Raw genomic sequence first — 25,005 nt, 5'->3', positions numbered from 1 at the left:
AAAATTGGTCAGATGGCAACAACTCTCCGACGCTTAAAAATCACAATCTTGTTCTTATGTATTGTAATTTTTCTACTGTTATAACAATGTTATGTCGTGTTCACTCTGTGGTTCATTTCTGAAATCACAAACTGAAATCCTGATCAACTACGCTTTGCTTTGTTGCTATTCATTTATGTCTGAAAGCACGAATGAGGTTACACAATTATGACTGAAATCACAAACCATGTACACAAATGAATACTACCAAGCTGAAATCACAAATGAAGTTACTCAAATATGATTGAAATCACAAACCATGTACACAAATGAATACTACCAAACTGAAATCACAAATGAAGTTACTCAAATATGATTGAAATCACAAACCATGTACACAAATGAATACTACCAAACTATTACTGAAATCACAAATGAAGTTACTCAAATATGATTGAAATGGTCCAACTCATCATCTTCATTATCAGTCGGCGGTCCCTCATTATGTAGATGGCAGCCATCCGGAATGTACTCAAACGGTGGCTCCTGAGGTTCTACTCCAAGACCATCATGTACTTCCGGTCCACCATGCACTTCAGGCACAACATGCACTTCGGGACCATCATGCACTTCCTGTCCACCGTGTTCCATGGATGGAGGTTCAAGTTCGGACATTATCAATTCATCCGGAATCTCCTCGATAATGGGTGCTTCCGACTGCACTTGACGTTGAGCTTCGGCTGAAAAATCCAGGGTCGGTTTGTACACATTATCGTCAACATGTTGAACATCTTCACTATGAGAAGATTGTCCCATCTGCTTTAACATAAATTCACAAATTAACACCATGCATACAATCATAAATCACAACTCAATTACAATAGGTTAGGTATGCACTAACCTCAGCCACGCTATCAACAGGGTCTACAATTACATCGGTTTCATGATGCCCAATCTAAACAAATTATGAAATCACATATGAATACCAAACATAAACAACAAATTACAAACATGTACCACCGTCGTGTACTAACCTCTGCATGGCTAACCTGTTCACAAGTGTCTTCAACCTCAGCCTTAGGTTGTATACCGTGTTCACCATGGCTAACCTGTTCATTAACGTCTTCAACCTCAACCTCAACCTCATGTTGTACACCGTGTTCACCATGGCTAACCTGTTCATTAACGTCCTCAACCTCAACCTCAACCACATGTTGTACACCGTGTTCACCATGGCTAACTTGTTCATTAACGTCTTCTACCTCAACCTCAACTCCACATTCGCATTCATGGACATCTCCTTGTCCAACAACACCAACCACTGGTTCATTCCCTTCAACATCAAACACAACAGCTTCTGCTTGCTCTGCACTACATGATGCAAATGCATCCATCAAATTCTTACGGGCATCCTCCTCTTGCCTCTTCCATTCGCGATGTTTGTCTTCTAAACTCGTGGTCAAATACTCTTCAAACTCAAGATCCCTAGGGTACCACTCAAGCAACAGTAATGGTGCCGATGGTTTCCTCTGCTCCTCCTGGTGTTGTTTCTTCCTTTTCGGTTTACTCTTCGGCACAATCGGGTTCGGTTCGTCAAGTTCTCCAATGACCACAGTGGGTTTTTTACTAGCATTCACAAATTTTAGCAACTCCTCCGCTTCTTCTTTTCGCTTCTTCAGCAAGGCGGCCGCCTGTGTTATCTCGACAACATATATGTGAACTAGCTTTGTGCTAGTAGCCGCGACTTTGAGAAAAGGACCCAGATGTGCATCGTCAATTATGGGCAGCAATGAGCCTCCTATTTCCACGCCACTACAACCAGCACTATACGTTGGATGAACGTAATAGAACTCACATATGAGGTTCCTATTGTAACCCAACCGCACTACCATGCCTGCCAGATCTACGAAATCGAACTGACGAATCCAGCAATAGTCAAAGAATGTCAATTGCCCCCCAACATACTTCTTCTTTCCATTGATTTCGAAGATTGACCCTCCGTGATGAAAACTGACGGAAAACATCCCGGGATGGTCCCCTGTTATGGTTTGTACAGAGTTAGCAAACGTCCAAATTTAAACCAACTTTTTTCACATATAAAGTCCTAAATCACAGTCCAAACAAATTCCCAAACGAGGACATCAAAACAGTTTCACAAATCAACCAATTTTCGGAGCCCTAAATCACAATCAAAAACCTTGAAACCAATTTTAAATTTGAACTTACTATATTCTTCTTCCGGATAGAAGAAATCAAGCAGAGGATCGCGAATGCTCCACGTTTCTGGGTCTACGTCGATTATCTCTGGTCCCCGACCCCTTCTACTGTGTCTAGGTGATGCCGGAGGTGATTGTGATGAAGACGATGGCGTCGCCGGCTTCTTTTTTCGCCTAGAAGAACTACGAGCGGAGGACGCTCCAGCAGCACTTCGTCTCCGTTTTGGAGCCATTGATGAAAAGGATTAAAATGGCGTGAAAGGCAGAGGCGATAGGCAGAGGCTAATTATTTTGGCGAAATGACAAATTGATGAAGTGAAGGTGGAATTGGAGGGAAAAAATATAGAGAAGCCTGGCGAAATGTTTTGGAATGGAAAAAATTTATGAAATTTCAATGCAGGTCCGATTGCAATTCATGCGTGTGAAAATAATAGGGGACAACAAGCAATGCAACCTGTCACACCAATTGCAATTCGATGTCCCGTCAACAGTGTTGCAGCTGACACAGCACTGACGGCCATGCAAAAGCCCGATTTTGCCCTTACAGGCCCTGAGGGTCTAATGGTCCGAAAAAACACGATTTGTGATTATATGTTTTGTCAGATCCATGTGGTGGTATTTTTAAAAGTTAGGGGCCTCTGATGTTACAAGGCGAAAAGTCAGGGCCCTTTGGTGCAGTTCACTCTATAATCAAAATGTCTCTTTTTATCTCGGTCCGACTCCCGAAGCATTTAGGACATCAATTTTTTAGATAAAAAAGACAAACTAAATTGTGAAATTTCTACTGATTAGCTTGAATAGAATATAGTAATCGTTTAGGACGATACAGACCAAACATGATAATTCATCCCAAAATACTAGCTTGTTAGGAGAGAGAGTCCATTTAATCTATATACCTTACATCAGTTGTGACTGGTTGTTCTCACAATCGATGTAGGAATTGAGTCCGTAACATTCGACATACCTTTAAGGGCCAACGTCGAGCCCATTTAATCTATATACCTTACACCAGTTGTGACTGGTTGTTCTCACAATCGATGTGGGAATTGAGTCCGTAACATTCGACCCACCTTTAATGGCCAACGTCCTCGTTTGTCACGACCGATTCTTTGTCAGACCACTACTCCGAGTCAGCCCCAAACGTACTCGTTGGTCACGACGAGTTCGTTGCCCGGCCACCACTCCGAGCCGTTTGGGTTCTCAATGAAAGCACCAATTTGATACAGACCAAACAGGAGAACTCATCCCAAAAGACTAGTCTGTTAGGAGAAAGAACTCATTTAATCTATATACTCTATACCAGTTGTTCTCACAACCGAGGAGGGAATTGAGTCAATAAAAGAGGACTATGTGGATTCACATCCAATTAAGATGAACAAAACGTTATGTAATTAATACATTCAAAGTATGATTCAATAATGGTCCCTTTTCATGTTTAAAAATATTTTATCCCATTCCATATCAACGGTAACATTCGCGATTCATCTAATACTACTCGAATTACATTTTCATGATTCATGTAATATTAATCGAATTACATTTATTAGTCTCCATATTACACACTCACAAATCCTCACATTTAATACGAAAACATGAATGCAACAAATAATTATTTGAACAAAGAGACATAAATGGTAAAACTATCAGACAGAAACGTATGAATCATTGACTCATTTGGAAAGAATATTTGGAGCCTCTATGGCGGGCCATCCTCTCTCTCTTCAATGGAGGGAAGAAGAAGCTCTTTACCATTTCAATTCTTCCATTCCATTTCAACCAACACTACACGAATAGAACTTCTTAGCCATTAAAACCCGGCAAATTGGTTCTCTCTTCACTTCACCCCATTTTCAGCACTATTCATTGTATACTTTCCCTAAACCTTACTCTTGATTTCGAATTTGCCGATTTGAAGTTGAAAATGTGTGAATGGGGTTTTTGAGTGCTCTTGTTTCTTTGATTTGTTGAATTAGAGCGGCGGAGGAGAGGTGGGATGATGCAATTTGAAGGCGGCGGAGCAGCGGCAGCGGGTCGTGGTGGGGTTGATCGCAGTCCTAACAACCTGCATTGGAAGAAAGAGCTGACGCAAATCCGCAAGGCTGCGAGGGTGCTCAGGGATCCTGGAACCTCCTCGTCGTGGAGGCCGTCGCCGTCGCCGCCGCCTGATTCTGCAAGATCCCTCACCAAGAATAGCCGCGTTGAAGGTAATGCCTTTGAGCTCAATTTTAATGTGGGGAGTAATAACAGCTCTAATAGTGGTAATCAACGTGATAAGGAGAGGAAAAAGGAGAGAGTGTATTTGCATAATTGGAAGAGTCAGAAATCTGAGAGTGAAAGGAGTAGACAGATTGATGATGATGATGATGATGGTGGTGGTGGTGGTGGTGGTGGTGATGTGGAGGGATCTTCCCCTACTCAAGATGAGAGCTTTGAAGTTGATAGCTTGAATACAGTGAAGAATGATGCCAAGAGTGATGGTTATCAGAGTGATAGGTTTACTGCAGCGTTTTTCAAATGTATGGACTCGAGCTATACGCCGTGTATTAGGCGCAGGAGGAAGAAGAAGTCAGCGAGGAGTGGTTATTCTAGTCCTGGTTCAAGGCAGAAATTGCAGATGAAGATGTTGCTAAGTCGATATGCGAAGAATGCAATGGATGATTCGCCAAGTGTTGGTTCGGGGAGGGAAGATTTTATGAGTTTGATTGGTCAGTCTGATGAAAATGGGGGTTATTGCAATTCGGAGGATTTAGGGAGAGATTCTGCAGTGTCACAATTGCTTGCTAGGTTCAAGAATAACAAGGGTTGGTCTTGTCCTCCTGTGAAGATGACGAGGAGTCACAGGAAGGAGGATGATTCTGTTCCATATAGCACACGGGCGTTGTTGGCACGCCGTTATAATAGATATGCAATCAGGAATCCTAGTACAGTTGACTCTTGGGTTGGAATGACCGGTTCATTTGATGATGGTGATGATGAGGTGGGTGATCAGCGAGGATGTGGGATTCCTTGTTATTGGTCTAGGAGGTCAACACCTCGATCTAGAAACGGAAGTTCCTGCTCTCCATCTCTTTCTGATGCTCTGCGAAGAAAAGGAAGCAGCTTGCTTTGTGGAAGCCAGACCACGTCTCAGCAAAGACATCAAGGAATATCTTTGCGTTCCAACAAGAGGAAGCTCAACTCTAAGATACCAGCTCAGAGCTTTGCTCCTCTTCTTGACAGTGGTGCTGATGGATCATCTTTGAGAACCATGGAAAGTGATGATGAACTCACAGCAAAACTCGCAGAACTTGATTTGGAGGGCATGAGCCGGCTGGCTGGAAGGAGGCTGCGATCTTCAAGTTGTAGAAGTCTAGAAGGGCTAGAGTTTGTAGCTCGAGAAAGTTTTTCTGACAATATCAAAAGCCTGAGCCACAAATATAGGCCAATGTGTTTTGAGGATTTAATTGGACAGAATATGGTTGTTCAATCTCTTGCGAGGGCAGTTTCAAGGGGAAGGATCACCCCGAGTTATCTATTTCAAGGCCCTCGCGGAGTGGGAAAGAAATCAATGGCTCGGATTTTTGCTGCTGCTTTGAATTGCCTTGCCACCGATAATAGTAGGCCATGTGGAGCCTGCAGGGAATGTGCCGACTTCTTATCTGGCAAGAGCAGGTTTATTGAAGAAGTTGATTGCTCCAATATCAAGGGAGTCGACGGACTGAAAGATGTCTTAAGAAACATATCAGTGGTTCATCCTTCAGGACTTCCACATTGCAGGGTTATTGTCATTGACCAGTGTCATTTACTGCCCTCAAAAGCATGGCTGTCATTTCTTCGGGTTCTTGAAAAAACATTGCCTTTTACAGTTTTTATACTCATAACAACTGATGTTGACAATGTGCCACGAGCTATATTGACCCAATGTCAGAAGCATATTTTCAACAAAATTGGCAATGGCGATATTGTTACTCGACTGAGGAAGATCTCTGTTGAAGAAAATTTAGATGTTGAACCAAATGCGTTAGAGCTGATTGCTTCGAGTGCAGATGGTTCACTACATGATGCTGAAATCATGCTGGACCAGTTGAGTTTGTTTGGGAAACAAATCACCAAGTCGTTGGTGAATGAGCTGGTGAGTTTGAGCTAACCTTTTTCCAAGTCTCTATCTAAATCTATGTTGACTGATCTTCGTAGTTTTTCCATTGTATGACTTGCATCCAATTGAAGAACTATGTTACATTTTTTTTTTCTTGTTAATTTTCAGTCAATGCATTAGTTTTTGGCCAACGCGTTTAACAGAATAGTACATGTGCATGTCGCACCATTTGCAGTCGAGTCGTATAATTATCAAATAATGCCAAGTTGCGTGTGAATTTTCTACAGATGGGGGTTGTCTCCGAGGATAAACTACTGGAGCTTTTGGAATTAGCCATGTCATCAAATGCTACCGAAACTGTAAGAAGATCCAGAGAAGTGATGGATTCAGGTGTCGACCCACTAGTTCTAATCTCACAGTTGGTTACTCTTATCGTGGATATTATCGCTGGAACTCACCTGAGTGTTGATGCAAAGCACGATGATTCAATCTTCGGTTGGAAAACTTGTAAGTCTATCTGCTGTTCAAGTGAAACTCTCTTCTAATGTGTATGTTGCTCTCTTTTTCGGCCTCATGTTTTTCGCTATTGAGATTAAGGTCTTCAAGTTTACTGATGGATATTTAGTTATATCATCTGTACAAGGGTTGAATCAACACAGCAATATTGTTTAGAAGCTTTTCGTCCCCTAAAATTTTAACGCACAATATATTTATCCAGTACTGGAATTTTATATGTGCCGATGTATTTATTTTCAGTGACAGAGAGAGAGTTGCACAGACTAAAGCATGCATTAACATTACTATCTGAGGCAGAAAAGCATCTGAGGGTCTCGAGTGAACGATCAACCTGGTTCACAGCAACTCTATTACAATTAGGTTCTATGCCCTCTCCTAGTCGAACTCAGTCCACAAGTAGTCGAGGGCAGGTATCCAAGGCAACTGAGGAGGAGCACGCAAGTATACCTGGAGAATCGACTGCCTCCAGGCACAACTCTGACAAACAATTTGCACCCGAAAAGTCAACTTCTCCCACATCCTTTATGTTATCTGATCAGTGCGATTCTGTGAGCAATGTCAGACCAACTCCAAATGCCAACCAAAGTCAATTTAACGACTGTATAAGCTTGACTGTCTCAAACGCTGACATTACAAACAAGAGAACCACATTGAGGTGCGTGAATTCGGAGATGTTGGTTAGTATTTGGCTTTTGTGTATCGAGAAATGTCATTCTGAGACACTGAGGCTACTGCTACATTCTTATGGGAAGCTTGTTTCAATATCAGAAACGAAAGGTAAACTCCCTCTCTGAATAATGGACATTTTCGAAACCGTTTTCCTGCTTTCCCCTTTCTCTGTTCCCTTGCCCTATAGACTAAACTTTTGAAATTTGCTTCACTTTTATGTGTCACTTACACTTAAATGATCCGCAGTATATATAATGCTATAGATTTCTGAATATGGTCGAGCAACGAAACTATTCATCTCAAATATCATAACGTCGTGGTTTTTGGATACCGTTCTAATGAGTTTTTAACTTTATACAGGTGGTTTTATTGCTCACGTTGCGTTTGAGGATAGTGACATCAAAACCAGAGCACAAGGCTTTCTTAGCAGCATCACTAACTCATTTGAAGCTGTTTTGCGATGCAATGTGGAAGTTAAATTAAGTCTACTAGAGGATTCTTTGGACCATGAGCCGATAAACGAGATTCCAATAAACCAGGAAAACAAATCAACATGCTCAAATGTTAGCACAAGTATGGAAGATAGCAAGTCAGATATTCCTTTGCAGAAAACTGAATCCATCATCCTCGAGCAAATATCGAAAAATGCCTCGTTGCAGGCATCGGACAAAGGAACACCTCGATCAATGAGCAATTTGAGACCTGAAAGGAATCAAGTTCTACCACAAGATGAGTTGAATCATGAAATGAAAAAACTAAATATGAACGACGAAGTGGCGCCTCAGAAAGATCAGGTTGTTCAGAACGCGGATCACTGTCCAATCTCCCCGAGCTTGCTTCACAATATCACATTTGGCAACAGTTTCCGCAAAGATAACAAGTAAGATACTGCTATAACCTTGGATTTCTTACACATGCTGTTTTTAATTATCTCAATGTTGAATGCATAGTAACAAAATGCTGCCACTCTTTTTGTGGGAGATTTCTCAAATTCTGAAAGTCACGTGCAGTTGTTTAGCCTGCTATATTTTCTACATATGCAAGAAATCACTATGATATCTAATCAAATTTTGACCACGGTGGAGTATGGAGCAATATAGATGATAACAATGATAATATTAGAAAGAGATCTGTATTTACTAATGTTAGTTTTAGTTAGCAGCTACGAACTTCAATTTCGGTCTAGATACATAATTCATTAAATGAAAAACAGAAAAAGCAGTAGAAATTAAGTTCACTGAAGGCAGAATAAATCAGATTGACTTGCGAAAACTGTTATATAAATATATATACAGAACATAAAGTCGAAAGAGCAAGAGAAGAGTTGTTCTTGTCTTATCATATGTGCTGATATTTCCTTGTACAGAGGATACGAATCTGGATCAGGAGGCGGAGGTTGCAGCGGGATGCTCTGTTGGAATAACCGGACACCTCAAGCAAGGGGAAAGGTATGCCATTTCATGAATCAACTTTGATATATGGGAAACAACAGTTGCAAGATGCACTCGGTTAAGACTCATTATCCATACTTTCTTTCTCCAGGCTAAGAAAGACTCCTCTAGGCATGCGGCTAAAAAAGTGCGATTTTCTTTATTCGGAGAGTGTGGGAAATGAAGAAACAGACAACAGAAACAGTAGATATAACTTCAGGCAATCCTCAGTGTTTCACATCAGTTATTTTATTTGGTATTTATAGGCTTATGTGATCCTAGCCTTGTATGTTTCTCGAAAAAATATGTGCTCACGGCCAATCAGCGTGTTTTTTTTTTGGCTTTACGGTACAAAAAATCTATATCCAAGTGAACCATATTAAACTTATACTAAATCTCATATAGTAGGTAATTATGTCAAAACTTTTATAATGTGCACCATGCTCTTAGGAACAATATAATTGTATTCACCTATAAATACAGGCATATACAAATCATTTTTTCATATATAAGATAAACATAAAGCTAGTAGCATATAATTACAAAAGGCTCAACAACAGAGTTGCAAAAAATTATTTTAGATTAGGCTACCCATCTTTTATCTTTGGATGGGAGGTTTGTTTGCAATTGATAGTCGTTTCCTTTATTTGGATTGTATTTTTCAACTTCATATTCAATTTATTTTTTAGTTATGAAATTCATTTACCAATAAATTACAGTACTCCCTCATGTTCACATATTAATAAAAAAGAAAAACTCAAGGCCATAAACAAGTGATTGTTTTACGATTTTGGTTCAAAATATGTTTGATAGTTTCTGGTCTTCGACTGTCCATTCTGGAAAAAAAATGATAAAACCATATCAACTCTATTAATTAATTAATTAAATTATTCATCAACATTAAATTTTTTTAAAAATTGGTCCTTGGCATTATAATTTTGTTTTCATTTCATTTTTTAGACATACATTTTGATCAACTTAACAAAGAAATATAATTAGTTTTTATGAAATATAAAAAATTAATTTGTAAATTATATTATGTATTTAAATTATGAATATGCAAATGAATAGCCAATGATATCATCTAAAATCACATCTTTATCCGTACACTAAGAGCTCACTATTTCGATGGACCCGACATCGACTGAGAGTTTCCAACAACCCACAACACAGATGGCCAACCTCGACTGGAAAATCTGAATACCTAAAAACTAAGAGCATTACCAATGAGGCGCCCTAAGGCGCACCCTATGGCGCGCCACGTTAGCAGTTTTATCCTCCTACCTCCCCATCTGCAGTGGGGCGCCCTATGGCGCGCCACATCATCATTTTATTGTTTTGTTTAATTAATTTAACTGTTTTCAAATAACAAGTAACGAGTAAATAAAAAACGGTCTAAATAACAAACGGCGAAGTTTTAATAAAAAAAAGTTACATCATTGAACTAATAAAAAAAAAAACTAAGTCGGACCAATTCCCAACTTCCGACACAGCTCATCGAGTAACGCCCGGAGATATTCGGCTTCGTCGGGGTCGGTACACTTCTTGAGGGCCCTGTGCGTCTGCAACATCGTCCTTGCCATCGACGTTGTTGCTAACGACTCAAACGCGGTGGCCGTCTGGGTCGGGAGCTCTACCGGGACCGGAGCTTGGGTTGCAGCGGTCGACGATGAGGTCGCGGTCGCCTTCCCCTTGGCCTTCGCAGCCTTGACGCCGGGAGGACGCCGGAAGGACACCGGTGTGCCGGAACTCCCTTCATCCACGTACGTCCGGTTGAGGTCAACCGGGTGACTGCCGCTGCCGCTGCTCGTGTAATCACCAACTTCGGTGACCTTCGTCCTCTTTGGCGCACCAGTGTGCAGAATTCCACCTTGGAACTTCTCCTTCTCCCTCAAGAGCGCCCAGATGGCCTCGTGCTTGAAATCGCCGAACATCGACCGGTACGACAACATCGCTTTAGTGCGCATGTTGCTCGCGCTCTCGCCGCTCACCTGTGACCGCGTGATCTTCTCGAACTCCGCCGCGTACAAGTTCACTTGCTTCTTGACTTGATCCCAGTGCTTGCGGAGTTGCTCACGCTTGCGCTTGTACGCGATCGGCGGCTTGACCGAATTGTAGAGGTCCGCGATGCGTTCCCAGTACGCGATCTGTCGCTGGTTGTTCGCGAATATCGGATCTTCCGATATATCTACCCAACACCGAGCCAAAGTGAGAGTTTCGTCGCCGTTGTAGTTCGTACGACCGGGGGCGTACTCATCGCAATCACCGGGAGGCGGCAACTTCTGCGCCCGCTGCCGGTTCCGCTTCTTTCTGGCTGGGGTGGAAGCGGTCGCGGCGGGGTCGGGATCGGCCGCTGCGGTTGGGCGGTGCGGAGACGGCTCCATGTCAGACAACCCATACGATTCCGTACTGAAATCGGGATCGTAATGGGTGTTGGTGTCGAACGAACGATAATCGCCGGGTTCTGTACCCGGCCAATGCGCCCCTGCGCTAAACGTAGGACTATTGGGGCTTGAATCCATTTCGTAGTAATTATGTAATTGTAAGTTTCGAAAATGAAATCGCGTGAAATGAAATGTTACAAATGAACGGTATTTATAAAAAAACGAAACCGCGTGCCATCGTCCGCAGACGATCGTCCGCGACCTCCACAATGAGGCGGACGATGGCGCGGACAATGGCCATCGTCCGCGACAGGCGTGCCATCGTCCGCCCATTGCGGATGCTCTAAATAGAATAGCCAATAATTTGACATGAAAAAACCTATTTGAAAATTATGATGCTAATGAGGATCAGTTTACCAAAAAATATAAGGTTGACAACCAATTTAATTGTTTAAAAAGGTCGAAACTGAGTTGACCATCAAAATTTAACGAATTTGTCAATTGTGCTATATTGAAAAACTAAAACACTAAGTGCATGTTTGGTAGACATGTTAAATTAATATAAGATAATTAATCAAGATGGGCTTTAAGATAAGGATATGTCATCTCACTCTTTTGGGATGTTAAATAATCCATCTTTTTTAACTAATTCGCTTCAGACCTCATCAGGCTGATATGGACTTTGATGGCATAACATGACCTTATTTTATCTACCAAACAACCAAATAACTCATATAACTCATATATCTTGGCATTATCTAGGCTATCAAACAAGCACTAAAAGTTATAACATACTGTTTTACACCAAAATATGATTGAGTACTCTATTGTTAGAGTCCAGAATCTCAATTATCTTCTTAATTACCATCAACATTCACTGACTCCCTAAATTTTATTTCATGCACTAAATCCTTGTAGATTCCAACGATTTAGATACGAAGAAACAAAAATATGCTTAGCCATACATAGTATGATTATTTTTTGACAACTGGTATGTCTACACTAGTTTCCATATCAACAAAATTACATTTGTCAAAAATTTATTAGTTGGATACCAACTCATATTGCCAACTTGATATTTCAAAGACTAGATTTTTTTTCAAAATTGAGAGTGAAAGATTTTAAAATGGGATGTGTTTGGATGATTGGATTCTTAATTAGACTTAATAACTCTATTATACAAACCGAATAAAATTATTCATTAAGCTCGTCTTATAAGTTAAATGATGAATTAAAAAAAGTAAATGAATATTTAATACTCCATAATTTGTGACATGTCACATGTGTATTGTGAGTATTTTATAGTAGAAGTGATTTAGGGCAATGTGAATGCCCTAGTTTGGAAATAAAAATTAAAATAATGAATTTATATTTTGCATGGTCGGGGAAAAGAAACAAACAAGCCCTAAAGTAAAAAACGGAAATTCCGACAGTTCATCACAACGTAATATTGCGAGGGAGGGAAAAAGGAGTGATTCCATTTCAATTATTTGCTGTGCGCCTTAAACCATGGAAATAATTGAGCAGTAATTATTGCCTTCAAATCCATTATTTATGTTAGGTTGGGCAGAAGTGCCCATTAAAGAAAGGCTATTAAGATCCACAGATCTGTCTTCCTAAACAAAATGCTTGCAATGAATTAATTACCACTACATCGTGTATTGTATATTTGTATTGTATATGTATGCACCTCTTTCCCATTTCCTGATTTACTGCAGCGGAGCGGAGCGGAGTTATGATGTCAGTTGACGGCGGCGGCGGGATTGATCACCGGCCCAGCAACCTGCATTTGAAGAAGGAGCTGACCCAAATCAGGAAGGCCGCCAGAGTGCTCAGGGACCCCGGCACCTCCTCATCTTGGCGCTCTCCGCCTCTTGGCTCTGCAAGATCTCTCTCCAAGCTTCACTACAAGAGCAATGGTAATGCCGTTGCTTCTCCCTCTCAACACATTTTGCACCACCCTCCTTCGCTTGTAGGGAGTGGGAATAGTAATAATGCTGGTGGTAGGAAAGTGAAAGGGGATAGGGGGAGGGTTTATTTGTATAACTGGAGGAATCAGAAGCCTGAGAGTGAGAAGAGTAGGCAGAATGGTGAAGATGAGGGGTCCTCGTCTACTCGAGAGGGGGGTAGTTTGAATGGCGGTGGGAATGATTCGAAAAGTGATGGTTATTTGAGTGATAGGTATGGTTCGTCGGTGTCTAAGTGTAAAGACTGTACGCCATCTATTAGGCGTACTATTAAGAAGAAGTCGAAGAGGGGTAATTGCTCTAGTGGTGGTTCTAGGCATCAAAAGGAGAAGTTGCAGATGAGGATGATATTGAGTAGGTATGCTAAGAATGTCGCTGACTGTTCGCCTGGTGTGAGAATGAGGGGGGATGATTTGGATAAATTGGTGGATCAGTCTGATGACAATGGTGACTATTGCAATTCTGAGGATTTAGGGAGAGATTCTGCAATATCACCTTTGCTTGCTAGGCTCAAGAAGAAAGGTTGGTCTCGTTCACCGACAAAGTTGTTGAGGAGTCATAGGAAGGAGGATGATTCTGTTTCGTATAGCACACAAGCATTGTCGACAAGCTCTTATAATAGATATGCTGTTAGGAACCCAAGTACTGTCGAGTCTTGGGATGCCACCACTGGGTCATTGAATGGTGCTGGTGATGACGGGGACGATCAGTTGGATTTGCCTGGACGTCAGGGTTGTGGAATTCCTTGTTACTGGTCTAGAAGGTCGACACCTAAGTCTAGATATGGGAGTTCTTGTTCTCCGTCTCTTTCTGATGCTCTAAGAAGGAAAGGAAGCAGCTTGTTTTGTGGTAGTCAGACCACGTCCCATGAAAGACATCATCGTTTGCCTTTGGCTTCCAACAAGAGGAGACTCGGCTCCAAGACAGCAGGTCAAAGCCTCATTCCTCTTATTGGCAATAGTGCTGCTGGAAGATTATCCATGAGAAGTGGGAACAGTGATGATGAGCTCTCAACAAATTTGACAGAGCTTGATTTGGAGGCCTTGAGCCGGTTGGATGGTAGGAGGTGGTCTTCAAGTTGTAGAAGTCAGGAAGGGCTTGAGGTGGTAGCTTTGAACGAGGAAGCATGTGAAGAAGGTTCACCAGAGAATCTCAGAAGCCTGAGCCACAAATATAGGCCAATGCTTTTTGACGAATTAATTGGCCAAAACATAGTTGTTCAATCTCTTACCAGTGCAGTTTCAAGAAGGCGGATTGCTCCGGTTTATCTATTTCAAGGTGCTCGTGGCATTGGTAAAACTTCAGCGGCTAGAATCTTTGCTGCTGCTTTGAATTGCATTGCCACTGAAGAGAGTAAACCCTGTGGGATCTGCAGGGAGTGTACTGATTTCATGTCTGGGAAGAGCAGGTATCTTGAAGAATTTAAAGGCTCCAATAAGAAGGGAATTGACCAACTGAAAATTCTGTTAAGAAACATATCAGCGGTTCATCCCTCGGCACTTCCACATTACAAGATTTTTGTCATTGACCAGTGCCATTTACTTCCCTCGAGAACATGGCTGGCATTTCTTCGGTTGCTTGAAAAACCATTGCCACGTATTGTTTTTGTACTCATTACAACAGATGTTGACAATGTACCACGCTCTATATTGGCTCGGTGCCAGAAGCACATTTTCAACAAGATTAGCAATGGCGATATTGTTACTCGCCTAAAGAAGCTTGCAACTGATGAGAACTTAGATGTTGATCCAAATGCGCTAGAGTTGATTGCCTCAAATGCAGATGGTTCACCACGAGATGCAGAAACCATGCTGGACCAGTTGAGTTTGTTTGGGAAACGAATCACTAAGTCCCTGGTGAATGAGCTTGTAAGTTAAATCTTATTGTCCTGCCTGTGATTCTGAATAATCTTTTTTCTTTCCGACTTGCATTCAGATGAAGAACTATTTTTGGTAATTTTCTTGCCCATTTTAGTTAAAAAAAATGAAATCTTGCTCTTGCTTAAACAAGATTTTTCATGGTTATCTGGCTAATAAAAAAGTGTATGTCGATATCTATGGATTATTTCGTCTCCATGACTTCTAATGAAGCTGAATAGTTTATTAAGTTATGACGAATTTTCATCTGATGCTTCTTATGCAGATGGGAGTTGTCTCTGAGGATAAATTACTGGATCTTCTGGAGTTAGCAATGTCATCAAATGCTACAGAGACGGTTAGAAGAGCGAGGGAATTAATGGATTCGGGTGTTGATCCATTAGTACTAATTTCTCAGTTGGTGACACTTATTGTGGATATTATTGCTGGGACTTATTCAAATGCTGATGCAAAGGACAACTATCTGTTCTTTGGTGGGAAAAATTGTAAGTTAGTTACTTTTACTATGTTTAGCATGCCTTCACTTTGTCTTTTGTTTAGCATCAAATTCTACTTTGTTTTGTTCTAGGTTCATATAATTGAAAAGTGATAACTGCATAAGATTTCAGATGATTTTCCCTATTATCGAAGAAGATATAATAGTAGAATCATTATTAATACCTATAAATATGCTAAGGTAAATCATTGTCTATGAATAGTTCGTTGTATAGCATCCTCAGTTCATCAAGTTATTTTTTTGTTTATTTTCTCATATATGTAAATTTGTGGTATTGATTACCACATTCAAGTTATTATGTATGAAGAATTTGAAAAACAGTAATAAAAGAGGAAACAAAGGAGTGAAGGTTGTGGGGGTGGGGTTGATGGAGTATTCAATGATGATATTTGTTGCTTCAAATGCTTACTTATCCAGTGCTGGTATCTCACCATTTCTGAAACCATTGATGGTTGAATTTTCAGTGACTGAAAGAGAATCGGACAGACTTAAGCACGCATTAACTCTACTGTCTGAGGCGGAAAAGCATCTCAGAGTTTCAACGGAACGATCAACCTGGTTCACTGCAACCCTATTACAATTAGGATCAATGTCTTCTCCAGATCGAACTCAGTCCACCAGTAGTCGACGACAGAGTTCAAAGGCAACTGACGAGGAGCACATGAGTATGGTTAGAGAAGCTACTGTCCCGAAGCAGAACTCAGATGCACAATTTGCACCTCAAAAGCCAGGTTCGCCCTCGCCCTTTATGGTTGCTGCTCACTGCAATTCAACGAGCAACGAAAAACCAGTCAGACAAATTGCCAAACCCAATCAAAGCCAATTCAGCGATAGAGGAAATCTGACAGGCTCAAATGGTGATTTCGCAACTGGTCAAACGACAATGACATGCATGGATTCGAAGATGTTGAATAATATCTGGATCCAATGCATTGAGAAGTGCCATTCTAAGACATTGAGGCAACTACTTCATGCTCATGGAAAGCTTGTTTGTTTGTCTGAAACGAAAGGTAAATCACGTGATCATTTCAAGAGCATGCTTATGGAAAGCTTTCGTTGTTGCAAAATTCGTGACAAGTTTCTTCATGCAGGTGGCTTGATTGCCGACATTGCGTTTGAGGATAGTAACACCAAGAGCAGAGCACTAGGTTTTGTCAGCAGCATCACTAATGTATTTGAATTGATTTTAAGAAGCAACGCGGAGGTTAGGGTAAGTCTGCTGCACGACTGGAGAGTCAGAACTTCCTCTGCAGACGTTAGTACATCGGAAGATGGCAAATCAGATCTCCCCTTGCGGAGAATTGAATCCATTATCCACGAGCAAAGGTTGGAAACCGCGTGGATGCATGCAATGGAGAAAGGAGCCACTGCATCGTGGAAGCCAGAAAGGAATCAAGTGCTGCCACAGGATGGCATAGATCATCCACATGTATTGAATTCGAAGGTGCAGCAATGGGAAGATGAGTTGCATCATGAGATTAAAGTACTGAAAATGAATGACCAGACAGTTAACAAGATCGGCCATCACCCAATATCTCCGAGCTTGCTGCATAACGCCACCACCTTCCCGGATAACATGTAAGTCAGTCTAACCATTTCATATTTCAGAATCTATAGATGCTTAACGGTGTCATCATTCTTTTGCAGGGGATATGAGTCTAGCAGCGGCGCAGGTGGTTGCAGCGCCTTCTTATGTTGGAATAACCGCAGACCTCAAGGAAGAAGAAAGGTAGGTTGTGTTCTGTTTTGAGTCAAGTCACATTTGATGTTATTTACGTATTAGTATCAAATAAATCGATTTTCGTTCCTAACCCGAGCACGGTGGCTCAGGCTAAGCCTGTATAACACGTTCGACTGTCAACGCGATTATCTAGAATTAGAAATGGTACTAATATGCTGATATCGAAAGTGTGACCCGACCGGGTGGGTATATTCGCGAACCATGTTGGTGAACTTGTGTTCCTTGTGCAGGGTGTACAAGTACAACCCAAGGGTGGAAGAAGATTCTCTTTAATTGGAGAGTGTGCTAAATTGAGGAGATCAGAAAACAAGAGATTGAGCATATGATCACCTAATCCATTCCCTTTGATTTTGTATTTATAGGCTCAACTAAGTCATGATTTTTAAAGATCATTCATACCATGTAAAGTTACACCTTGTGTCTCATCATTTACTTAATTCTACCAATAGGAGCAATAAAATTTACAGACCTTTTTGTTGTGCTATGAAACTAGATCGACCATATTTGTATTGCACAAATTAGTATGTGTGGTTCCAAGACACGTTGGGGATGAGCGATGAGCCGGCAACATCGCGAAACAAGTGTCGAGAGATGAGCAATTTGGACGCCGGCAACATCACCAAACAAGTGTCGAGCAATTTGGACGCTGATTAGGTTATTTGTTATTTTTATTTAATTAATTTGATTATGTTCTTTTAAGGAATTTCATTTTTGTTATATTTACTTTTAATTGCGTAATTTTAAGACTTCAATTACATTTATTTCTCAAATATTTAATTTTGTGTTTTATTTTTGAGAATATCTATTTTTAAATAAATTTCAAATGAAAAAAAGCAAGTGACGAAATTGCGTGAACAACCTTAGCAAATTCAATCTTAGATAATTAACTTGCATCAACACTCTGATATAGCATATGAATTGTGAGTATCGTGTATTTATTGTTGTGTGCGTTTCGGCGGCTATTAAATTACGCGATATTAAAACATAAACAATTGTTTCAACTTTCTTCTGATAGAATAAGAAATTTGGTGTGTGTGAAAATTCCATTATTTCATTCTTCTCTTCTTTCATTCATTCAAGAAGACATTTTCTGAACAAGTAACAAAGATGTCGTCAACACTTCAGTTTCGAAACCTCCCACCCTCTACAGCCTCTCTCTCTGCTTCCCCTTCTTCTATCCCGCTTAGTTTCGGTGCAACTTTGGTGTTTCCCTCTAAATTCCGCCCCTCATTTGCTTTGACCACCGTTTATAATAGCAGAGAGGTCGGTTCCTTGAAGAGCCCTAAATTCTCTACAATCAGTTGCTCTGCGGGGGTAAGTGTGGCTCCTGATTAGTTGATGAGTTTCTACTTCAGTTCTCGTTCCGAAATTTGACATTTATGTGGTTTTTTGTGTTGATTATTGAGTGGCAGGGTTCAGATACAGATGTAGTGGTCAAAGAGAAAAGTGTATCTGTTGTTCTGCTTGCAGGAGGAAAGGGCAAAAGAATGGGTGTGAGTCATCATTCATGTCTCACTACGATTTCTCTAATGGTTTCGGTTTGAACAACTGTAAAATTTTGTGGTGTGGTTTGAATGTCAAAATTGGGACTTGTGATGCATTAATCCACAGAATATCATGATATCGACTGTTGAGTGCTTGGTGCTATGTGACATTGTCAATTGATCATGTTTTAATGACTGGTTATATTAGCTTTTTTGCTGATTGGTATGATTTGTGAAACTATGGGTTCATACAGTACAAAAGTCATCACGGATTCAATACTTGGTTTTGGCTTCTTATTTGAATGGGAAAGTTAGATATTGAATATGTCTCCGTCTTTTATTATTTATGCTTCCTTTTTTTCGTTTCACCTTCTTATCTTCTTCTAAGGGCTATTCATCACATGGTTGATTGTATTCTGTGTTATTTGATTCACAGGCAAGCATGCCTAAGCAGTATCTTCCACTTCTTGGCCAACCGATAGCTTTATACAGGTGAGTGCAAGAACTAAATATCTTTCTTGTAAATGCTATTGGTTATGCCAAATGATGTGTAATCATGAGATATTTCCTTAACAACAATTCATTTGACAATAATAAGAATGAATGAGTTTCTCCATTTTTGTAACCTCTTTTTGTTGTTGAACTACACTATTATGTATCTTGCAGTTTCTACACTTTCTCGAGGATGCCTGAGGTGAAGGAAATTATTGTAGTATGTGATCCTTCGTATCGAGACATTTTTGAAGGTCTGAATATGTTATCTAAAACAATTGTTTAATTCAAGAAATACTCAAATGAAAATGCTTCCTGTATATGTGGTATGTACTGGAAATGGCTTGGTTGGTACCTATTCTGTGAGACAACAAAAGACTTAATACCTGCTTTTGTGGTGTTAGATGCCAGAGACAATATTCACATTGACCTGAAATTTGCTTTGCCTGGGAAAGAGAGGCAAGATTCTGTATACAGTGGATTAGAGGTAATGTATTCATCAGTTGTTTGAATCTAGTACTAACTTTACTGTATAGAAACTTATCATTTGCGTACATTTTCCCCTTTTCACATGAGTTGTCGCAAGATGAAAGCCTTATCAATGAAAGTTCTGAAATGGCCTACAACTGCTCATTGATTTATATGACTAGAATCTTCCTCATGTTCCTTAAGTTAAGGGTAGCTACTAGCTAAGTATGTTATCTTAGGGACACACTTTCCAGAATGGCTATTCTGGATAAAAACTTACTATTAATTTCAGAAGGGTTCAAGGGTTAATTGTGATTATGGCCTGATTGAGGGTTCTTAAATAAAAGGAGGATTTGTTTTAGGTGAAGACAAGAACGACGTCGTTTCTGTCTGAGGTGGAACATGAACTTCTACCTCATTTTACGGGTGAGCCTGACAGCCTGTGCAGATTTCCGGCACTGGAAATTTTAATGCAAAAAATAATCACATTCACTAAGTTAATGATGTCTAAAAATAATCTGAAGTTGAGGTAAACCACAATCACTTTCAGGATCAGCAGTTTTTCCATATGTTGAATTTAGTCCCTGATCTGCAATGTCGACACTAAACTCTCCAAATTAGTCTTAGCACACATTATAGAAATTATACCTATTCGGATGATGTGGAATTATTTGGAACAGAGTCATATATTTTATAAGTCTACTAAAAAATGAGGACTTTGTTTCAGGCAATTGATGTAAATTCTGAGCTAGTCTGTATACATGATTCTGCAAGACCTCTCGTGGAAACTCCAGATGTCGCAAAGGTAAGTGTTAACTTCTCCATTTGGCTGTGTTACTCATCTTCTTAAATGAGAAGATGTGCAAAAATCTATTTCATATCCAATTGTCATTGATAAAGAAGCCAGTTTAAAGCACAGAATTTCAGATTTGTATCATCTATACATGTTTGAGATTGTTGTTTGCTGCTGTGAACAACACTATTAGTTAAAGAGAGTTACAAGGAATCATGGGAACATAATATTCTTTGGCTTTATATGTTTAACGATCAACGAGAAAGACGGGTATAGCTAAGAATATCTGATGTGTACAAAAAAGTAAGAAACTTGTATCTGAGTCTATAAGTTTCTATCCTGTTTGCAATTGTCCCATTGGGAAGTGAAACACAAGCTATTTTCTTATTCAGTGTTAAATTACTTCCTTTCCAATTACTGTCACTAAATCATTGGTTATACATAGCAGACTATAGCTACATATGTGTAGGTTAAATTTACTTCCATTTATTTGTTAGTTGATGGCTTGATGCATCTGACAATGTACTTAATTTGTGTCTTGGTGCTTGATTATTAAATCCTGATAATCTAATTAAGATTTTACACGTTTACCTTTTTCTAAGTATGTTTAGATGATGCATATTGCCAAATAATGTTAGGCTTGGAGTTACAAGTACAATAACCATAATTATGTTATTCGTTACCAGGTTCTGAAGGATGGCAAGCGAATTGGGGCAGCTGTGCTAGGTGTTCCTGCTAAGGCTACAATCAAGGAGGTGGGCACTAAAATTCTGTCCCCTGAAACCTATGCTTAGACAAAATAAAACCCTTCAAGTAATTAGTTGTTAAGATTCGAGGGCGTGGGTTGATGAAAAAAAAGTTATAACAACCTGTGCAAGTGTAATGACAGATTTTCATTTCAAGTAGTAATTCGTGTTGCTTCACATTCTGGAGAAAAATACTAATATGTTTACTCTTGTTTTACTGATTCAGGCTAATGCCGAGTCTTTTGTGGTTAAAACACTGGACAGGAAGACCCTCTGGGAAATGCAAACCCCACAGGTGTGTAGCTGTGCATCAGAACTTCATTTGGGCATGTGCACGACGTGGATTTTCTGAACCATTCAATAAGTGTGTATGTACAACTGATCAACTATAATAATGTGCAGGTTATCAAACCGGACTTGCTTAGGAAAGGTTTCGAGCTTGTAAATAGGTGACTCTTTATCCACGCTAAACTAATCTTCTATATTTCTATTTTATATACCCTACTTTGTATAGCAAATTCAATCAATAAATAGCAGTGAGGCAACAACCACACCAGATAAATTTATGAAATCTGTTGTCATCATAAAGACCTTGTTCGAATGTCTCAGCTCAATAGGACTCGGAAGATATAGATGTGTGGTAACATTTATGTGTGTGTGTGTGTGGATAAAGGCACATATTTCATAGTTTTCTTGGTCTCCTGTGATTTCTGCAGAGAAGGGCTTGAAGTTACCGATGACGTTTCTATAGTGGAGCACCTCAAACATCCAGTGTACATTACTGAAGGATCTTACACCAACATCAAGGTAGTGAAACACTTTATGCCTGAACATTTTGAAATCTTTATACCCGACCTCTGCAATATCTCTGGAACAATGACCTCAATGCGTAGACCATAAGCACCGAGATGAAAAACTAATATGAATGACATTGAAATGCAGGTTACGACCCCAGACGATTTATTGCTTGCTGAGAGAATATTGAACCCTGAAGATTAAGATTCTTACGATGGTTCCTTACTTCTTTGGAAGTTACAAATGATTTTTTGCTACGTCCATGGAATTTGGGACTTCCGAATTTTCATTTAAATCTGTATCAGTGTACACAATTGTACCCCCAAAATAAAGCATAATAATATGATGAGATTTTTTTTTATAACAGAGCATTAGCGATGTGGTAGAACACTTTCCTCTAATGTTAACTTAGGTTCGATTTTTTTTTAAATCTTTTAAAAAATAACTGCAACTTTGCTCAAATAAATCTATATATAATTCTGGAGTAAAGATAACACATCATGTAACAATTTATCGCACCTAAAACATAAAATTCTGGATACGCCATTGTTTATTAGCAAAAGGTTACATCTTGTTTTAATGACAAACTATGGTCGCAATTTTGGAATAATAACAAAATGCATATTTAGGGATTGAAGAAAAAAAACAATAAAAGTTGATGCAAAAATGTTCCTGTAACTTTCTAGGAGACATTATAAATCATTCAATCAATAAAAAAGAAGGTTGTGATGATTGTGAACATATACAACTAAGGCGTGCACATTCTCTTTAATTTTTTTATTAGCTAAAATGCATCACACCGCTCCTTTAATGGTGGCCTGGAAATGCTTTTCCTATATTAGTTGGAAGCAAATTATTAAAAGCTTCTTAACCATGAATTATTTAATTCATGAATAATTGGTGATACTTTTATGTATATTCAAACTGATTTGTTTCCTCGTGACGAGCCAGTTCCTAGTGTGGAACGCGCAGGGTGTGGCGAATGCCCGCACGAAGAGACATCTAAGATATCTAATTCGGGAACATAAGATTTTGTTTGCAGCAGTGATTGAACCACATAGGACACTACCAGCTTTAGGAAGGAACTTTCAGGGCCTTCGGTTTGCGGGATCTAATGAAAGTGGTCACATTTGGATTCTTGCTCATGACGATTGGACAGTGGAAGTGGTTGATGACTCCAGACAGGCTTTACACGTTAAAGTCTCTGCCGCAGTCTTCCCACTCCCAATCTACATCACCATAGTCTATGGGCGGCATACGAGAGAGACGAGACGTGCACTTTGGGAAAAGTTGGGGGACATCTCGCTGGTTGTGGAGGGCAGACCCTGGCTAGTGGGAGGAGACTTTAACATGTTTCTAACCAATGAAGAGAGGCAAGGGAGTGACACAGACAGACACAGAGACATGATGGAGTTTGCCGATGCTATTGCTGAGTGCCAGCTGATCGACCCGGGGTTTGATGGTCCGATCTTCACGTGGCACAGGGGGGGCTTTGGGAGAGGTTGGACTGCATCCTGATTGGAGAGCATTGGACTTCAATTTTTGCCACGACCCGAGTGACACGTCTAACGAGATTCAGTTCTGATCATGCACCACTTTTGGTGAGATGTCAGTTCTCTGTCCAGACCACGAGACCGGCTTTCAGATTTCAGAATATGTGGGTGAGACATGAGACTTTTAGAGGCGAAATTGCCAGAATCTGGGAGGCAGAGACAGGTTACAATGGCATGATGAACCTCCAGCTCAAGCTTATCAGGACCAAGAAGTTCTTAAAGGTTTGGAACAGAGAGGTATTTGGCAACATCATCCAGAACCTAAAGGATGCAGAGCAGACAGTTCTTGAAGCACATATTTTATATGATACTGACCCGACACCTGCACATAGAGCCGAATTCAGCAGAGTGTCTGCAGAGCTCATCATCACGGCCAAGATGGAAGAAGAATTTTGGAGGCAAAAGACGGCGATTAGATGGGCTGTTGATGGGGAAAGGAACTCCAAATTCTTTCATGGATGGGTCAGACAGAAGAGAGTTAAGTCGAGGATACATACGGTCGAATTTGGGGGGCAGGCACTGACGGAAGAGATAGAGATCAGGGAGTCGGCGACAGCCTTCTTTCAGCAGCTTCTAACTTCAGACGTGGGGGACCTTGCAGAGCCCGACTTATCTCTTATCCATACACTTCCAGACTCAGTTGATCAGGAGGCTCTGTGTTTGTCGCCGCAGGATAAGGAGGTTAGAGATGCAGTGTTTGGGATCAGTGGTGATAGTGTGTCCGGGCCGGATGGGTTCACTTCTTTGTTCTTTCAGTCATGCTGGGACACTGTTGGGATGGATGTGATTGCAGCTGTGGGAGACTTCTTCAGTGGGGCATTCATGCCCCGAGGCACGACGACCATGATTGTCTTCATTCCGAAGAAGCCAAACCCGGTTACTTGAGGAGATTTTAGACCGATCAGCCTCTGCAATGTTACGAACAAGATCATCACAAAGATCCTTGCCTCGAGACTTGCACCTCTACTACCCCTTGTCATTGCACCGAATCAGAGTGGGTTCATCAAGGGCCGCCTGCTTAGCGACAATGCTCTTCTGGCTCAAGAGTTGATACTTGACCTGGGGAAGGAACTCTCGAGTAGAGGGAAATCGCCCAACCTGGCTCTCAAGCTGGATATGGCAAAGGCATATGATAGAGTCCAGTGGCCGTTTCTACTTAAGGTTTTGGAAGTGATGGGATTCTCACAGGCCTGGGTGGATATGATCAGGAGATGCATCTCGTCATGTTGGTTTTCTGTCCTGGTGAACGGTGGCCCGGCAGGCTTCTTTCAGTCGTCCAGGGGGCTGAGGCAAGGAGACCCCTTATCACCTTCCCTCTTTGTGT

The 25,005-nt window shown here is 40.5% G+C and overlaps 4 protein-coding genes across 5 annotated transcripts; all 4 read left to right on the top strand.

Annotated features, from left to right (window-relative positions):
* Positions 1-3,867: 3,867 nt before the first annotated feature.
* Positions 3,868-9,317, top strand: LOC121809908 (protein STICHEL-like). Of its 2 annotated transcripts, XM_042210756.1 has the most exons (7): positions 3,868-4,060; positions 4,169-6,306; positions 6,558-6,777; positions 7,027-7,563; positions 7,816-8,335; positions 8,822-8,903; positions 8,998-9,317. In XM_042210756.1, exons 2-7 carry the CDS (start codon positions 4,189-4,191, stop codon positions 9,067-9,069), a joined length of 3,549 nt encoding a protein of 1,182 aa, XP_042066690.1. In that variant the 5' UTR covers positions 3,868-4,060; positions 4,169-4,188; the 3' UTR covers positions 9,070-9,317. The 2 variants fall into 2 exon arrangements, with proteins under 2 accessions (XP_042066690.1, XP_042066689.1); XM_042210755.1 differs by having other exon boundaries at positions 3,868-6,306.
* A 3,415-nt stretch (positions 9,318-12,732) lies between these two features.
* Positions 12,733-17,834, top strand: LOC121808316 (protein STICHEL-like). The gene is made up of 6 exons (XM_042208731.1): positions 12,733-15,104; positions 15,379-15,598; positions 16,074-16,619; positions 16,701-17,187; positions 17,257-17,338; positions 17,581-17,834. Exons 1-6 carry the CDS (start codon positions 13,005-13,007, stop codon positions 17,674-17,676), a joined length of 3,531 nt encoding a protein of 1,176 aa, XP_042064665.1. The 5' UTR covers positions 12,733-13,004; the 3' UTR covers positions 17,677-17,834.
* A 451-nt stretch (positions 17,835-18,285) lies between these two features.
* LOC121808317 (2-C-methyl-D-erythritol 4-phosphate cytidylyltransferase, chloroplastic-like) lies at positions 18,286-22,492 on the top strand. Its single transcript, XM_042208732.1, has 11 exons — positions 18,286-18,664; positions 18,763-18,843; positions 19,271-19,326; positions 19,501-19,580; positions 19,731-19,813; positions 20,522-20,599; positions 21,274-21,342; positions 21,560-21,628; positions 21,736-21,782; positions 22,050-22,140; positions 22,276-22,492. Exons 1-11 carry the CDS (start codon positions 18,458-18,460, stop codon positions 22,330-22,332), a joined length of 918 nt encoding a protein of 305 aa, XP_042064666.1. The 5' UTR covers positions 18,286-18,457; the 3' UTR covers positions 22,333-22,492.
* LOC121809164 lies at positions 22,391-23,646 on the top strand. Its single transcript, XM_042209705.1, has 2 exons — positions 22,391-22,444; positions 23,080-23,646. Exons 1-2 carry the CDS (start codon positions 22,391-22,393, stop codon positions 23,644-23,646), a joined length of 621 nt encoding a protein of 206 aa, XP_042065639.1.
* Positions 23,647-25,005: the final 1,359 nt, after the last annotated feature.

This window comes from Salvia splendens, chromosome 6 (assembly GCF_004379255.2).
Source record: "Salvia splendens isolate huo1 chromosome 6, SspV2, whole genome shotgun sequence".
NCBI classification, from domain to species: domain Eukaryota; kingdom Viridiplantae; phylum Streptophyta; class Magnoliopsida; order Lamiales; family Lamiaceae; genus Salvia; species Salvia splendens.
The sequence above is the reverse complement of the archived record's forward strand: the minus strand, read 5'-3'. Positions and strand labels throughout refer to the sequence as shown.

Excerpts from the sequence above, each read along its gene's own strand:
- LOC121809908 (XM_042210756.1), top strand. The coding sequence starts at position 4,189 with ATGATGCAATTTGAAGGCGGCGGAGCAGCGGCAGCGGGTCGTGGTGGG. Across the intron at positions 8,336-8,821 it reads AGTTTCCGCAAAGATAACAA|AGGATACGAATCTGGATCAG; the intron begins GTAAGATACTGC and ends TTCCTTGTACAG. Across the intron at positions 8,904-8,997 it reads CACCTCAAGCAAGGGGAAAG|GCTAAGAAAGACTCCTCTAG; the intron begins GTATGCCATTTC and ends TTCTTTCTCCAG.
- LOC121808316 (XM_042208731.1), top strand. The coding sequence starts at position 13,005 with ATGATGTCAGTTGACGGCGGCGGCGGGATTGATCACCGGCCCAGCAAC. Across the intron at positions 15,105-15,378 it reads AGTCCCTGGTGAATGAGCTT|ATGGGAGTTGTCTCTGAGGA; the intron begins GTAAGTTAAATC and ends CTTCTTATGCAG. Across the intron at positions 15,599-16,073 it reads GTTCTTTGGTGGGAAAAATT|TGACTGAAAGAGAATCGGAC; the intron begins GTAAGTTAGTTA and ends TTGAATTTTCAG.
- LOC121808317 (XM_042208732.1), top strand. The coding sequence starts at position 18,458 with ATGTCGTCAACACTTCAGTTTCGAAACCTCCCACCCTCTACAGCCTCT. Across the intron at positions 18,844-19,270 it reads GAAAGGGCAAAAGAATGGGT|GCAAGCATGCCTAAGCAGTA; the intron begins GTGAGTCATCAT and ends TTTGATTCACAG. Across the intron at positions 19,814-20,521 it reads CTGTATACAGTGGATTAGAG|GCAATTGATGTAAATTCTGA; the intron begins GTAATGTATTCA and ends ACTTTGTTTCAG.
- LOC121809164 (XM_042209705.1), top strand. The coding sequence starts at position 22,391 with ATGGAATTTGGGACTTCCGAATTTTCATTTAAATCTGTATCAGTGTAC. Across the intron at positions 22,445-23,079 it reads CTGTATCAGTGTACACAATT|TTCCTAGTGTGGAACGCGCA; the intron begins GTACCCCCAAAA and ends GTGACGAGCCAG.